General features: G+C 33.1%; 1 protein-coding gene across 6 annotated transcripts in view; it reads right to left on the bottom strand.

Moving 5' to 3' along the window:
• The window catches only part of GRIK2 (glutamate ionotropic receptor kainate type subunit 2), a 590,198-nt gene that overhangs the window by 235,288 nt on the left and 336,383 nt on the right, over nucleotides 1-18,527 (bottom strand). For all 6 annotated transcript variants that reach the window (XM_074333341.1, XM_074333342.1, XM_074333338.1 and 3 more), the window contains exon 8: nucleotides 3,188-3,331. In XM_074333341.1, the coding sequence (XP_074189442.1) occupies nucleotides 3,188-3,331 (144 nt within the window). The remainder of the gene's footprint in view (nucleotides 1-3,187; nucleotides 3,332-18,527) is intronic.

The raw sequence follows: 18,527 nt of genomic DNA, 5'->3' as shown, positions 1-18,527 counted from the left end.
GATCTCATGGAGAACTTCAACAAAGAGACAGGAAACATAAAAATGGAGATAGAAAACATAAAAAAGAGCCAGTCAGAAATAAAAACTACAATAACTGAAATGAATACATTAGAGGGAATCAATGGTAGATTAGATGAAGCAGAGGATTGAATCAGCAATTTAGAAGATAAGATAGCAGAAAACACGCAATCAGAAAAGCAAAAAGAACAAAAAGAATCCAAAAAAATGAGGAGAGTTTAAGGGGCTTCTGGGACAACATTAAGTGTATCAACATTTGCATTTTAGAGTTACCAGAAGGAGAAAACAGAGAGCAAGGAATTGAAAATCTATTTGAAGAAATAATGGTGGAAAACTTCCCTAACCTCATTAAGGAAATACAGAAGAGCAGAGAGTTCAGAGAGTCCGGAAAAAGATGAACCTAAAGAGCCCCACACAGATATACATCATTATGATGAAAATGCCAAAGGTTAAAGACAAAGAGAGAATCTTAAAAGCAGCAAGAGAAAAGCAGGTAGTTACCTACAAAGGAGCTCCCATTAGACTGTCTGCTGATTTCTCAACAGAAACTTTGCAGGCCAGAAGGCATTGGCAAAAAATATTCAAAGTGATGAACAGCAAGGATCTACAACTAAGATTACTCTACCCAGCAAAACTATCATTTAGAATCAAAGGACAGATAAAGAGCTTCTCAAACAAGAAAAAGCTAAAGGAGTTCCTCACCACCAAACCAGTATTACAAGGAATGTTAGAGGGACTTCTTTAAGACAAAAACAAACAAACAAACAAACAAACAAACAAAACAAAAAAGATAAAAAATATGAAGATAAAATGGCAATAACTACATGTCTATCAACAGTTACTTTAAATGTAAATGGATTAAATGCTCCAATTAAGAGATAGGGTGGCTGAATGGATAAGAAAATAAGACCCTTACATTTGTTGCCTACAAGAGACTCACCTCAGTTCAAAAGCACATATAGACTAAAAGTAAAGGGATGGGGAAAAGATATTTCATGAAAATGGAAACAAACAAACAAAAAAGCTGTGGTAGCAATATTTATTCTAGACAAAATAGACTTTAAAACAAAGTCTATAACAAGAGACAAAGAAGGACTGAGTAATCCAACTTCTGAGTAATTTTCTGAAGAAACCCAAAACACTACTTCGAGGGGCATACGCATCCATATGTTCATTGCAGCATAGTTTACAATGGACAAGATGTGGGGGCAGCCTGGGTGTCTGTCAATGGAAGAATGGATAAAGAGGAGGTGGTACATATATCCAATGGAATATTGCTCATCCATGGAAGGGAATGAGTTCTTGCCATCTGTGGTGGTATGGATGGACCTGGAGGGTATTGTCCTGAGTGAAGTATGTCAGATAGCGGAAGACAGATGCAATGTGATTTTGCTTATATGTGGAATCTAAAGAACAGAATAAACAAACAAACAAAACAGAAACAAACTCATATATACAGAGAACATTTTGATAGTTGCCAGATGGGGGAGGGGTGTTGGGAACGGATGGAAAAGGGGAAGGGATTAAGAAGTACAAATTGATTGTTACAAGTAGTTATGGGGAGGTAGGGTACAGCATAAGGAATATAGTCAATAATATTATAATAACTATGTATGGTATCAGATGGGTACTAGATTTATTGGGGTGATAGATGGGAGGGTGGGGGACAGGGTAAAAAAGGTGAAGGCATTAAGAAGTACAAATTAGCAGTTACATAAGAGTCACAGGGATGTAAAGTAAAGCATAGGGAATATAGTCAATAATATGTATAGTGTCAGATTGGTACTAGACTTGTGAGAGAGATCACTTCTTAAATTATATAAATGTCTAACACTATGCTGTACACCTGAAATCAGTATGAAATAATATTGAATGTAATTGAAAAATTATAAAAAGGGGGAAAAGGTGAGGGGAATGAGGTTCAAATTTCAAGGTATAAAACAACGAAGTCATGATGTAATGTACAGCATGGGGAATATAGTCAATAATATTGTGACAGCATGGTACAGTGTCAAATGGTTGCTGGACTTATCATGGTGATCACTTCTTAAGGTATATAAGTGTTGAATATTATGTGCACCTGAAAATAATATAATATTGTATCTTAGCTAAATCATAATAAAGATCGTTAAAAAAAGAATTAGACAAGAAAATATGACAGATATTGTTTGCCAAGGACCTGGAGATTCTTAATTACGATCCTATTTGCACTTTTATTTTCATGGTGAATAATTTATTATATGATGAATTGATGATTTCTTTAAAGCCATTAATGAAAAATCTTATGTGGTAATGCCTGTGATTTTTCATAGCCAAGATTAAACTTTCATAGTTCAGTTTAACTTTCATAAAAACAGTCCTGTTTTAATCAAATGAAGAATATCCTAAGCTGACAAAGGACTTTTCTTCATGGTAGGAAAAACAGGAAGAATGTGTGTGTGTTTGTGTTTGTGTGTGTGTGTGTGTGTGTGTGTGTGATTTTTAAGAATTTTCCCATTTTTTCTTGTCTCACTAGGGGCATGCTTAGTTTATGACTATAACAAAAGTAAGTCATAAGAAATGATATATGGCCATAAGAATGGTTGCATTAGGCAATATAAAGTAAACTTCACACTTTTATGAACCCATATATTCTGTTTTATGTTAACTGTTAATATAATTAAAATAACTAGACATTACATTTAAGAACCATAGATCTAAATAACAATTACTTAAGATTTACAACTTGAGTGTAATTTAGTGTAGTGCATTCATGTTAAATTCATGTTAAATGGCATTCATGTTAAAAATTCATTACATATTTTATTGTCTCAAATATAAACAAATATTCTTTAAGCATCTATATCTCCACCTAAATGAAAAGTAACACACATAAGGATTCCGGGAGATGAAACTAACAATACAATAAATCATAGATCACAAATTTTCACCTGTTTACACAGTTATAGATATTTTGAAGGATGTCTATTTATTTATCATGCAATTTTCTCCCTTCTGTTCCATATTATTTAGTAAAAATGTTAATTTTGTCTGTATGAGGGAAAGAGAGTAAGTTTAATTTTAAAAATAAAAGTAAAGCATTACGTGTTAGGAAAATTGCAATAATCTTAATGCATTCAGCTTGAGGACAAAAGAGACAAGGCATATAGATATACATCTCCTGACGTACCTCTTTAATTAAGCTCATAAAGCGGGTCCCGAAGCGCCAGGGTTTGTGTCGATTACACTGTAAGGAACTGACTGTCATCTGGGGAAACTGTTGGACGCCCACAGACACGACGTGCACAGCATCATACATGAGAGCGGCATCAGTCTGAAAGCCAAGAAAAAAGGAAATATGGAGTCACTACTACATGTGAAACCCATGATGCGTTGTTTAGAAGTAGAGAGAAGGAAGGGGTGAGATAAATATATACCCAGTTTTTCTTTATGTAAAGTAGAAAACAGTATCTCCACATGCTCTGATTCTCTTGTATGAGATAATGTGATCAAATTACATCAGCTCCATTAAAACATTTGACCTACCCTCCCTTTCTGCATATGATAACCCAATGTCATATTGTCCTAGTATCTCTGTTGAAGTAATATTTTATTATTTCATGTTTGTGACTACCTCTGTCTCTGTCTGACCCTCTCATCCACACACACACACACACACACACACACACACACACACACACACACACTGACCACAATTGCTAACATTTTGAATGGCTACAGAAATTCCACATAAAAATAAATAACCAATTTTCTTGTACAGGAAGCAATAAGGAGATTTGATGGGAGATTCACCTAAAAACCTTAAAAATATAAACCCTGATCTTTACTTTAATTCAATTTTTCAAAAGGTTCAATCTCAGAAATGATGCCACAGTTTTGAATCTCAATACACATATTTATCCCTTTTCAAGAAACTAAGCTTAATCCCCTCTACTGTTTTCTTTTCTCAAAATTTCCATATGAATTAAAGTTCATTTTGGCTTCTCAACTAAAACAAATATGAATTCCTTTGTGTTTGCACCTGCTCAAATGACTGACCACTTCAGAGGTTGATGATAAAAATAAAATGTTTGTAAGTCATAACCAACCACAGGTTCAGCGACTGTCAGCTCTGTGTTAAATGGACCCTCACATTGTGTTTGACGGATCGATGCCACGCTCACTACCTACAGAAGAGGCCACATTGACAGTGCTGGTTGCAATGAACTTTAGGCCATCTGCTTGGCATGCTTCAGAATAAAAGCATATATTTCCTCTTCTCATTCACACAATTAGTGAGCTGTGAAATGAATTCCAAAATGAATAGGAACCCTGTAGATTATAGCGTTTGCCACAATACAATACAAAATGAGTACACACAGTAGCTTTCATGCAAATAGATCCTAAGGAGCTCTACCACATAAAATGGAAGACAGCTAAAGAGCACCATGCAATGACAGAACATAATAATAATGTCATTTTATAGTTCATAAATCTTGGGGGAATGTAGTTCAGATTCATAACCTTCATTTTGTTAATATCAGCTGACTATTTCCACATACTTGATGACTGCATAGTGAAAACTAGAATAGTGTGGTTAATACAGGCATGCATCATGAGCCTAAGGTTTAGACTGATATTTGTCTCTAACCCGAGTTAACATTCAGAGGACATATTTCATATACCACACAGGTGGTCATAAAAATAGTTACAAAGATATAAAAGACACACATTTGATTTCAAAACAAATTATTTCTTTAAAAAAATATCACTGTTAACAAAATATAGAGAAATGAACACTTCCAGACATTACTACTCACAGATGAAAGATAAAGAGCAATTTTGCAATTTGCACCATAAAGGAGCATTAAAAAATCTGTTCTTTTTAATCCAGTAATTGGTCTAAGAAAATCGTAGATAAGAACAAAGGCTATATACATTATTCATTTCAAAAAATATGTGAAAATGGAAACCTATTGAATGTTCAAAATAAGAAAAAAACAATTATATTACAATGATGTTTTACATAACCATTAAAAATCATGTTTTTAAAAATAATCAATTAGATCAGGATTTATATGTGATATGCTAAGTGTAAAAATAGATTACATAGAACTCTATTTCCAGCATAAGCCATTATATACTTGTATGTCTTTATAAGTACTTAACATGTGCTATTTAACTTATTTAATCCTCAAAATAATGACTTAATAAAAACACTACTGTTGTTCCCATTTTACACATAACGATAGCAAAGTTGAAAGAAGTTAAGTAATTAATAAAAGTCACACAGTTAAAAGTGGCGAGAGGCCCTGATTCAAACATCCTCTCTGCTCATAGCTAGTATTCTTAACCACGATATTGCATGTCATATGAACAACCACAATAAATAAATAGATAGATAGATAGATAGATAGATAGATAGATAGATAGATAGATAGATAAATAATCAAAGGGAAGAAAACACACTAAAATGATTACTCTTGGAATTAGTAATAAGTACAGTTTTAATTTTTTTCTTAATGTTTTAGTTTTTTTTTAAAAAAAACAGAAGTTTCCTAAACACCACTGTAATTATTCCCAAGATTTTATCTATATCCATAAAATAACTAAAAGAACACAAACTATGATAGTCCTACTATCCCGCCATGACTTATATGATCTAATGGGACTTATATGAAAATTCTAGAATAATAACCTTATCTAAAATGACAATGCTAGGAAAGAATTTTTCCTAATTCAGAGTTTGAAAAACCGTTTTTGGTACTTCAGCTTCACGATCAGAGGACATACTAGTTGATAATGAAACTATTTGAGATCTGTTCTTTTAAGTGTAATTATAAAAAAGACAACATTTATGAAACTATAAGTTAACTACTAGAGAAAAATTGTAAGTAGTTAAAAAGTTGTTGATCAAATTACTTCTTGAATTCTCAGGTTGATTTATGATAAAGCAATAAATAAAACTTTTGAAACTGCCCTTTATGTATTCCCACCAGTTTAGGGTGCTTTTCTTTGTACTACTGTTAGATTAGTTGTTTTATGTGATCATTTGGATTTATTTTTCATTTAAATTTGATATACCATGAAAATTTATCTTTATTTTCTTCTTTGAAAAACTGTACATATGCAAATTCTTGCACCTTTGGAAAGCAGTGATTAAACTGTTTCACAAGTGTTTTTCTCATTTTCTTATGCAAAAATGCATCCATTAGAAAAATTTTCTTATATTAGTAATAATATTAGGTAACATTTGTTCAGTATTTTCTATGTATGAGGCATTCTCCTTAAATCATTTCCTTTATTTCTCATAACCTTCATCCAGTTGGAAGTCCATTGAGGCAGAGAACACTTAAGAAACTGGCATCTGTGTTAATTTCTTTTCATGTATTCTCACAAAGACCATATTAGGTGATCTTACTATTACCATTTTAGAGAGGTGGAAACCGAAGCTTAGCAAGATTAAAGTAATTCTCTCAAGGTCTCACCACCTTGAGAAGAAAGACTCAGAAAGCAAGACTCAAGCAGAGCTTAGCTCTTAGCTACCATTCAAACCATCATAACATGACTCTAGCTGAAATAAGACTCAGAAACAAGACTTAGAATCAAAATTCAGGCAAGGCCTCATTCTTACAACCACCATCTGAACTATCATTACTGACTACCTTCCTATGCCATATCCCCACCAAAACCATAAAAGACAATGGAGAGGAAACTGATGGCAGCAGGTCTCATATTTTTGGAAGTTCTGCTGAATACCACACCATTACATTTGCAGGCAACAAAGAGAGTAACTAAATCTCTGAGCTGAGATTCAAGTACAAGTTCATTTGACTCCCAAGTTAGATTTTTTTTTTCTTTATTCATCATAGCTACCTCTACAAAAAGCTTCAGGGTTAAACATAACTGTAATTTAACGAATTAAATTAAAATGAACTATGTGTACAATTTGGATATTGAAATTCATATGTGAAGATTAGGTAAAGTTGTAGTCATTCACATACTAAACTGCAAAGACAAGCTTGGAAGAGCAAAAAAAAAAAATTGGCAGTGAAGACAAAACAATCTGTCCTATTTTCTCTCTTTCAAGTATAATTACTCATTTATGTATAAATAGATCACACTTATTGGAAAGCTAGAATATCTGTTCACCCTGGGAATACAGCCCAGAAGAAAGCATGACAAGATAGATATAGACAGAGCTAAGTGTAGACCTCATGCCTCACTGCTAGGTCAAGTATCTATTGATAGTAGTTGGAGCCCCTTGAGAGTCTACCTCAGACTAGACTGGAGTTGGAACCTTATTTTTCTTTCCAAAATAAGTTAGTTAACCTACAAAGAATGTCTGTCATTCAAAAACTGTTTTTGCAAACCTTTAAAATTGTGCAATATTGTGCTACACATTTCAGTAAAACTGCAGTGATCTTTTTACATGGTGGCTTAAAAGATCATGAAAAATGACTTTGCCTACACTTTAATTATACATTAACCATCTCGTTAACATATTGTTGGGTTTGTCTTATACATAGTCTAATTACTTTTAGATAAGGAGATGCAGGTGGAAGAGTGACAAATGCTAATTTCTCTGGCAGAGCTATTGCCACAGAAATTGGTTTAGTCAACCAATGCCATTTCACCTATCTCAAGTAATCTCATGTCTGATGAGCCTTTAAAGTATTGAAAGAACTGTGAAATATGCTTACAGCTTTTTATGCTCTGGAAAGTTCCACTATGTATTTTTAAACAATTGAAGAATCAGGGAAATCAAATGCTCTCAAAAGTTTCACATGATAAAAATTACCATTGTTTAATATTTTTTCATTTGTATGTATAATTGAAATATTTTCCAATATGTAAAAGCAGGAATAATAATAGATTGTGTGAATAGTTATATTTCTATGTACTTTGAATTTACAGAAGAATCTGATACTAAGCAATAATTACCAAGTGTGTCCAGGTTGAGTATATATGTTATTTCTATTTCTGATCACTATAATCATCATTAGACATCCTCTTTGTAAAATTCTGGGATAGATGTTCTAGAACTTAAAAAAACTAAAACAGCTTTTATGTACATGAAGCATGAAGCAAATAGTTAGAAATAAACAATTATGAACTGCACACAATTAGAGCAGGGAACATTGGTACCTAAAATCTCTCAGATATACTATAAACTTCTCTTAGCAAAAAATATCAAAATTATTTATTTTTCTTTCCAATTAGGGGACATTCTTTTGGAATGCTGTGTCCAAAGCATATTTAGGATCGCCACTGAATTTTTACTTGGAACATAGCCTTTTCAATTATTTTTCTCTATTATGACAAGCAGAGTTACATTTGTGACAATGCCATTCTGCTTAAGCACTTTGTGCATATTTTGGCTCCAAACATACCAATGTTGTATATAATAATTTGTATTTAAATGTAATCACTCTTAAGAGGGTTGTGATATACATTCATATCTCAATTGGAGTGATGGTTACATGGGTGTATATGTATGTCAAAACATATTAAATTGTACAATTTAAATCTGGGAAGCTTATAGTATGTCAATGTTACTCTAATACAGCTATTAAAAATAAAAAAGTAATTGTGCATTTTTCTGGAAAGATGGTTCATAGATTTCATTTTATTCTAGAACCCTCCAAACTAAGCATCACTAGTCCATATCTTCTTTATTCATTGCATATTATAGTAGTTTTAATAAAAATCTGTTAATGCTTTCTCACTTTTTTATCTTCCTTTCTAGATCACAAGCATCTTTTGGATATTAACCATAACTGTATTTTTAATACCCCACAAAGTATTCCATACATTATCTTGCCCATAGTAACTGTGTAAAAGCATTTTTCAATAAATTGATGAATTCAACCAAAAAGTTCATTTAAACTATAAAAGAAATAAGTATTATGGAGTTCTGAACAACAGTCACACTTTGCCATCTTGCTAGAATGTATTACCTCCCAGAGGTACAGTGAACCAAATCTGCCAGCAATTCAGACCAGGAAGGAATGGGAGTACAGACTCTGTCCCGTTTCTAAATGAATTTATAGTAACAGTTCTTTGAACACATTTATCTTTCCATTAAATAAGTGCAGGCAGGTCCCCTTTGAGATCTGAATGCTAGCTGGCAGGTGGCAGATCCATTCTGCAACTCCTACGTCTCAGATTTTGCTCATTTCTGAATTCCCATCTGAAGTATAGTGCATAGCACAAAGAGCAGAAGAGTCTAGTAAATGGAATTTAAGTTTATGAAATCTGGCTCTTTCATTGACTTGATCTTTTATCTAAAACAAATAATCAGAATTATTCCCCTTTGCCTTGTTTCCTCATTTTATAATTGAAAATAAACAATGATGATCTGCCATAACACTTTCTTATTGGAAAAATCACTTTTAAAAACCAGACAGTTCCAGGAGGAAAACAATTACGTATATTATTTCTTCAATTAGAAGATAAAGATATTAAGAGTGGTGGGGAAAGGGGTGGATTCTGACCTCTGAAGCTTCTGTGCACAGTCAGCACAAGCTAAAATGGGATGGAGAATCACCCACCCCTCTGAGCAAAAGTGAGGTCACACATAGAAGGCAGGCTGGTGTTCACTCATTCAGCTGGCACACTACACCCAGCACTCTGCCCGACACAGAGCAGGTGCTAACTGAACTGAAGGACTAATGAAGAAATGCCCTCAGACCCAGTCGGGAGCCAATTGTCAGAGACAATTCTCCCAGTTACACTGCAGCTGCCATTATGCTTTCTCTGTTGCCGGCTCTTTGTACTACTCTGAAACAGAGTTCTTTCCCAGCAGCTGCGTGGACTGCACAGACTGCATGAGATAATACATGAAAGCAGTTTCCACAATCCCTGGCACATGGTGCATAGGCAGGTGTTAGATGATGATGATGATGAACACCGGAAGAGCGGGAATCTCATCAACATGGATACTATCCAAAACAAGGAACCGGTTTAGAAAGTATAATGTTTCAACCTTCTACACCCACTGTTAGCCTAAATGAAGGAAGAGGCCTCATGCTGTTCAAGGCAGCAGATTAAGTTCTGGAAGGAGAAGGAGCAGAAAGGAAATTATCATACCACAATATGCGATTCCTATAAAATGAGGTGTGCGTACAATGCCACTATTCAACCTCAAAAAAAAGAAAAAATACTGAAGATACAAGCGTTACCTGACATGTTTAAAATTAAAGAATTAAAGAATAAATATAAATGGTAAACTATTATAGTGTCTTGCATCTGTTAGTGATCAAAGGGCAGCTGTTGGACAGATAATTACACACCAGCAATGTGAACCTGGACAAATCTGTGTCATATTTTTTCTAGTCCTCAATTTCTTCATCTGTAAGAGGAGGGGATAGAACCAGTGGACTTTGAGGTGTCCTGTGGCTTACATTTGTATTCTAAAAAATTCACATTTCATTCCTATTTTATTTTGGCCTTCGTAATACAATAATAAGCTTCATTTATCTGTCTTCTCCCCATAATTCTTAATGCTTTGTGTGCTTGTATAATAAACTTTTGTATCAATATTTCATACAAATTAATAAATAAGGGAAATCAAAAGTCACTTTCTTCGATCATTGTCTGTGTTAACTCTACACAAATCCTGTTTATCCCAATAAAACCTTCCAATACTTGTATTATATTTTCTGTCTTTACTGTTAAACTTCTCACCCATATTAAAATCCACCTAGCCTTCTGAAACTCTGCAGAGGAAAACTAAAACCCTTTCTTTCCTATCCAAAGTCATTCACTAATATGCCAGTATTTTATCTTCCTTTATATCCTCTTACACAGTCAGAGCACGGATATGCCTATACTTCACGTTTTTGAACTAACCAGAGAGATTCCTATACTGCCAATTAGTTAAATAAAAGTAGATTCCAAAAACTGCATGATGAAAGATCTTTAAAAGGTATATGAATTTTTGTAGCTACCTGTATGGGATTCAGTGCCCATGGGGGCAAAAAGACATAAAGGCTTAAAGGGAAGATAAAGAAAGGAGGAGAAGGGAAAATAATAGAATGGGTTCAGCCTCACAGTCAAATTGATGAGTTAGGAAGAAAATTCAGGTTCAGCAATGCTCTGAAGATCAAGTGAAGGAGACAGTACCAGATGATAATGTTGCTGGGATTCAGCAAAGGGGCCCAGGCGAGGATTAATGCATGTGTAATTAATGGATCCATTTGTTTGGTGTTCCTTGGAATTTTTTTAATTTGAATACACGTCTATGTCTCTTCAAACCTATGCTCTCTGGTTTAAGCTAAAAGAAAAGAAAATATATAGTGACAGTTAATTAAACTATTTTGAACAACAACTAGTAAAATATAGTCCAAAATATGGCTGATGCTAATTTTGACAGTAAAAGTTTCCATTGTTCCTTTATGTTTGTATTATAAAATTTTGGACTTTCAATCTTGCATGAACTCTTGCTGGATGCCATTTTCCTTAACAACACTCAGCAAGATAATTTTACAAATAGCATTATTTTCCTGTAAGCTTTTAGAGCATTATAAGGTAAGAAATTCAGTCTATGGAGTTTTAATGTTGCAATTGTGAAAGCTTTAGGAGATGACTATTTGCATTCTTTCCAAGAATTATATGTATTTACCATGAATATTTCCCATACAATTTTCTTTCTTTCTTAAATATATCTTTTAAATGCACCATTTCCAAGCAGAAAATCTTATTTGTTTTTACTGCCACACTTTCTAAACTCCTTTAAACATTTATATATTAATTCCAAGATGTTTAGATGTTTCTCAAACACCATGTGGAGAAACTCTTCACTTTTTAAATATAAATGATTAAGGGACAGCTGTGAATCGAGTTAGAAAATGCCAACAGGTTTTCAATTAAAAGTTTCATTTAACTAATGTAATTATTCTTACCTAATTAAATTTTTTCCACTAAGATCAGTCCGTTGAGATCTCTCATTCTCTTTTAAAATGTTCCATGAAGCTCTTACTAACGTCCATGAGCCACACTGTATTGATGGGATTGTTAATGAACTCTCTAGCAACAATGCACTAGACTTAATAATTTAGACCCGGTTAAATCTTGTCTGCTTTGTACTACACTTGGAACTACTATTGATCTAGAGAAGAGTCAATATCAAGGGGAAGTAGTCTTTGCACTTCCAGCTGGTCTCCAATACATCCATTATCTTGATATTTGGAGCTCAAATTAGCTTCGTGTACTTAAATATTTATATTCATCAATACTGTTTATACTTACTTTTTAATATGATAAATTAAAATAGATTTTCATGTTGTTAACAGACTGATTCTTCCTAATTAGAGATCTAGGAGTATGCACACCAAAAATAAACATCAGAAGTTTGGATTCATGAATTCAAATGTTCATTTAAATACTAATTCCAAACGCTATAAAAATTGGGAACTTAAGACTTTATATAAAATGGAACCAAACCAAAAATTACATTATAGTAAAGATCTATTTTAAGTATGAGTTGAAGAATAATGTAGAACTTAATATAGACATTTCTGGAAAAATAAAACAGTAAATATGCAAACAAATCATATTAATTATGTAGCCTTTATAACTTTTTTGTGTTCTATTGTGTGTTTAGCTTTCTATATTGTACATATGACTAAAAAAATTGTAGTAGTAACTTCTCACAGAAATGTGAGAAAGTAAAAATATCATGGAAAGCTAATGGGGCTTTCAGCTTTATCTTTGTAACTTACTAGTCACTATGGGATGTCATCTTTCTTAACTTCATTTTTGTCATCTTTAAAATATGTAGGCCAGTCGGTGCCCAGCTAGCTGAGTCAGTACAGTATGAGACTCTTAAAATATGTAGGTCAGTAATCTACTTCACAGAGTTGTAAGGATCAAGTTAGAACAATTTACAAAAGTGTAAACTATAAAGATTTTTAAATATTCCATAATTACGAAGCAGAGTAACTGAGAATCTCAAGTATATTGGCAACTGAAAATATCAATTTAGATTAAGCAGAGGTGTCAAACAAGGGTACATTCTATCTCCCTATTTGCTTAATCTGTACACTGAATATATCATATGAAAACCAGGCTAGACTCAGAGGAAGAATAAAATTGGTGAAAGAAATATTAGTAACTTAAGATATGCAAATGATACCATCTTGCCAGCAGAAAATAGCAATGATTTGAAAAGAATTCTGCTGAAAGTGAAAAAAAAAAAAGTGCTAAAGCAGGACTGTATTTGAACATAAGAAGACAAAAAATCATGACTACAGAAAAAATACAGAACTTTAACATAGACAATGAATACATCAAAATTGTTAGAGATTTTACTTACCTTGAAAGAGCAGTAATGGAAGAATTATGAAAGATCACTAAGGGCAAATATCTGTCATTAGATGCTAAGGCAAAGATCATCCATACCCTCATATTTCCAATTACTATGTATGAATGTGAAAGTTGGACAGTGAAGAGGCTAATTAGAAAAAAATAAATCAATTCATTTGAAATATGGTGTTGGAGGAGAGCTCTCCAGAGATCCCGAACTGCCAGAAAGATGAATGAGTGGATCCTACAGAGAATTAAGCCTGAAATGTCACTGGAGGCAAAAAATGGGAAAACTGAAGTTGTCCTACTTGAGAACATCATGAGAAGTCAAGGTTCTTCGGAAAAGACAATAATGCTGGAAAAATGGAAGGTAGCAGAAAAAGAGGAAGACCATATGAGATGGATTAACTCCATGAAAAAGAAGGTATAGGCTGAGTCTACAGGAACTGAGCAGGGCTGTGGAAGGCAGAATACTGTGAACATCACTCATTCATAGGGTTGTCAGGAGTTAGAGCCAACTCAACGGCACATAACATACCACAGTCTTTGAGGGAAACACACACACACACACACACACACACACACACACACACATTCATTTTCATACCCATAGTTTACAGGGTACCTTAGATTCCTAACTTGAAGACATCCCATCTCTTTGCTATTTTAAATAACATGATTATTCCCTATTTTGAATATACATTGACTTAACTATTGTTTTATCGCCATGAGGAAATGCCATTGTTTACCCATTCATAGGTCTCTTGAATATCTCTTTTCCCATATAAAGATACATTTTCCCAATTGCCTTTTTCCATGTTTTTAGGTACTTTATAGGTTGATTCACTCATTCAATAATATTTATAAAGGTTATTATTGTGTTATTGACATCAAATACAATTAAGAGCTTGGGTAATAAAAATGAGAAATCAAAGATGATTTAGACCTTTGGGGTATTCACAGTAGGTGAGTGAGACAAACATGCAAACCAACATTCTTAATATAATGCCATATGCAGAGTAATATAGGGGAATCTAATTTTGCCTGGAGTAGTGCCTATAGATATATTAGAAAGTAGTCATAGTTTGATTTTTTTTTTTTTCTTTTAACATCCATAGCTTCAAAAAACAAAAGGAGTGGGGAAAAGCTATAAAAACAAAGTTGGAAAGAATGATGGAATCAAGGGGAAAGATCAAACCTGTTCTCACTACTTTTTTTTTTTAAGATTATACTTTATTCATATTCTGAGATTTTTAACATCTCCTTTCGACAATTAGAATATGCTTGTCCTTTTATGGGATAAATTTGAAGAATTTTCCTAAAGTGTAGTCTTTATATGTCATTTCATCTAGAACCAATCTCAGTGGAAGACTGAGAGAGTAGAACATGGGACTCAGAAGACCAGGAGTATGATTCTAATTAGTCATGTAACATCTTTGATGAGATCTATTGTTTTGCCTCCACAGCATCTCTTCTTATTGCAGCAGAACCCTCTTCCCCTTACATCTATTTCCTGACCCAATCTCCTAGCTTTGAACATTCCAAAACTGGAAACAACCTTTGCCTCAGGCATGGCCAAGTGACACAAACTTAGCTCTTTTCTTAAATCCAGGCCTTTTCAGGGAGCCATTGGAAAAGAGGCACGTTTTTCTTCTGATGTTCTGTACTAGTGCATATAAACCTTGTTACCATCTCTGCACCTCTGTCTGGAAATGAAGCTGATACAGGAAAAAGGAGGTAAGAGATAGAGAGGAATCTATTTATGACTTTCTTTGGGAACCTGAATCCAACTGTATTTGATGACAGTTATGCTGTATCTTATGAGCTAAATGTGATTTAATTTTACTATTAACTAATTGTAATGGAATTTTAGACAATTAGAATGGCAAGAACTTTAAACAATACAGTCTTAGACTTCAGTTTCTTCAAGGCAAAATGAGATTACTACTTCTCCTATCTCCTCATAGAGTTGGGATATACGCTAAAAATAAATAAATAAATAAATAAATAAATAAATAAATAAATAAATAAATAAGAAGATGTATGTAAAAACAGGCCATGTATAATTAAACACATGAAAGTACTAGAAAACATAGTTATATTAAATAAATTCACTAAATATATAACTATTGTCATCTAATTATTAAGGCTTTTGACTCTTTGTAGAGAAACATTTAATACAGTAGGAAAATTTTAGATAACTACTGTGTTTCCCCGAAAATAAGACCTAACCGGACCAGCAACTCTAATGCGTCTTTTGGAGCAAAAATTAATATAAGACCCGGTCTAATATAATATAATATAATATAATATAATATAATATAATGTAATATAATGCAATGCAATGTCATAATATAATATAATATAATATAATATAATATAATATAATATAATACCGGGTCTTATATTAATTTTTGCTCCAAAAGACGCATTAGAGCTGCTGGTCTGGCTAGGTCTTATTTTCGGGGAAACATGGTAAGCTATTGTGAATTGGTTACACTTACAAAAGTACAAAACGAGGCAACTGTGAGATGACAAAGGAGTACACCCTATATGTGCCAAAATACATGGATTGCGTTTTTGTCTGAATCAACATTGCCCTACCTACTGTGAATTAGAGAGATTCAGGGACGATCATATTGTGAACTGAAGAAAATACTTTACTAGTACACTGCTGTGAACATTGTTAAGAAAGAAATCATTGAGGACTCGAAAACCAAATGCAAGCTAATACCCTACGATGCCCTTTCACTCAGTATGGTAATAGACGGACATCAAAATTGGAAATAACAGATTAAGTTGTAACTATTAACTCTTGACGTTTATCATTTTAGTTTTATACTTGAAACAAATTATAAATTGCAAACCAAGACATAAAATACTTTCATTTTGCACTGAATCTTATGCCATTCAGGAAATTAATTCAAAGTAGACAAAGAGCAGGAGGTGAGGGTGATGACACTTTACTCAGGAGAAAAACGAATTTGATAATCTTCACCTGCTGGATTTAACAACTGAATAGGTGCAGCCAAAATAAGAAAGGAGGGTAATGTATGGCAAGGACTCAGAGGAAAGCAAGAAAGAATAGCACTTCCACAGAGTGTGCTACAAGCAGCAAGAGGATGTTAGAAATACCTCAGTAGGCATAATAAGAATGATCACCTGAAAAAACATAAAGAAGTGTAGGAAATGATGAGGCAGTAAAGATAGAAAATAGCTTAAAATAGTCTTTGTTTGTTAGTTGAAACACAGAAATTTGATATGTTTGTAAGAAAAAGGAATTCACATTAAAAGACATTCAGAAATTGTTCAATTTTATCCCTGAGTTTAGCTCATGAGCTAAATTTAGGGAATCTCATGGAAGAGAGTCCTATAAAGCCTGCATTGACTCAAATCTCACGGAGGGCACCTGAGTATGACCAGGCACCTCAGGGCAAGGCTATTAACTATTGAGAAGACTCCTATCCTTCTAGAGTTCGTGACATCAGCTGATGCATCTTCTGCTTGTTTGCCTTCATGATTATGAACCCCTCCATTCCTCTCTTACACAACTGTATATCTCTTTCTTTTTTCACTCCTTAAATATGTGATATTTAATCAATGTCTAAATTTGATTGTATTTTTTTTTTAAATTACAAACATAAGTTTTCTTTAACAATCTAATGATGTAATAGATTCCAGGGAGCTGAGGCTCAAATCACACGGGAAGGGGCACATCTGAGATGTGAACTCAGTCCTGTCAAATTTCAAATATTTTGTTTTTGTTGCTGAACCGTGACATTTTTAATATTAAACTGTTACAATATATAGTAGTGCCTACACATCATAAATTAGGTATGTGTTTTAGAGACTAGCTCCACTCATGTTAAGAAAATGCAGTGTACTCTATGAAACAAAGATTTTGAAAAGACAGATTTCATCAAAAGCTTTTCATTTTTAAAAGAACACCTTTCATTTCTTGATGACATGGATTTACTGTCCTGATCCAGAGGTGAGAGGGAATCAGCAAAATTTCTCAGTAAGAAAAATCACAATTTCCTCACCAGACAGGTGTATAATGATGTGTTGGCACCCATGGTTGGGTGCTAGAAAAAATTGGTAACACTATTCTGGAAAACAATCTGTAAATATGTATCAAGCATAAACTGGGAAACTATATTTTCACTGGTGGAATTTAGTCCGTGGAAACAAACAGACAAAAAAGCAAGTACACATAGATGTATACACAAATATGTGCATTACAATGTGGTTTATAGTTTTAAAAATTACAGGAACCTAAATGTTCCTCACAAGGTTAAACAATTTATGTTATAGTTATATAACTGAATACTGTAATACTATTAAAATTATTCTATGGAGCTATATTTATTGACACATAAAGATAAATTTTACATTTTTCATGTCCATATTACCAAATAATATATTCCTATCATAATACATTATAATAGTTCAGCATTCCATTCAGTAAAATATTTTAGGGCCCTCCATCTGTGCTCCCAACTTCCTCAGAGGTAATTATTCTCAAGAGTATGGATCTAAACACACACACACACACACACACACACACACACACACACACACAGATATTGTGTTAATTTTTATTGCATTAATCAAAAGTGGGATACACTACAGTTTGCTTAAAAAAATTAAGAATATACCTTTCCAAGTTAGTCTTAATAGACCTACCTCATTATTTTTAACTACTAAATAAATTTTAATTATGAATATTCTTAAGATGTAGATTGTGTAGGTATAAAGCAGAATGTAGCTTATGTTCCTCATATTACTTTAAATATATCTATATCTGTCTATCTTCATAAATACACACAGAGAGAGTATAATAAATCCAAAATGTTTACGATTATAATGGTATTATAAAAAAGTTTACCTTTCTTCTTCATATTTCTATATTGTATGAGAATAATACACTCTTAGGGAGAAAAAAATGTTAAAGTTATTACTGTCTGGCATAAAATAAAAATAAACAAAGTACAATTTACTCATGCTTGATATTTAAGAATTAGAAGTGCTGTGCCTATAAACACAATTAATGGACCAAGAGCAAATTAAAGTTTCTATTAAAAGTAGCAATTATTTCTTCTGAATTCTAGATAATATTCACTGTTTACTTGAGCCACTTCTAATTTCTTTGAACTTAAACTATATGTTTTACATCTTCTAATATGCGAAGGCCACCGGAAATAAGAGTCAGGCCCCAAGAT

This window comes from Rhinolophus sinicus, linkage group LG05 (genome assembly GCF_036562045.2).
Source record: "Rhinolophus sinicus isolate RSC01 linkage group LG05, ASM3656204v1, whole genome shotgun sequence".
In the NCBI taxonomy this organism is placed as follows: Eukaryota; Metazoa; Chordata; class Mammalia; order Chiroptera; family Rhinolophidae; genus Rhinolophus; species Rhinolophus sinicus.
Note: the sequence above shows the minus strand (reverse complement) of the source record. Positions and strands in the feature narration are given on the sequence as shown.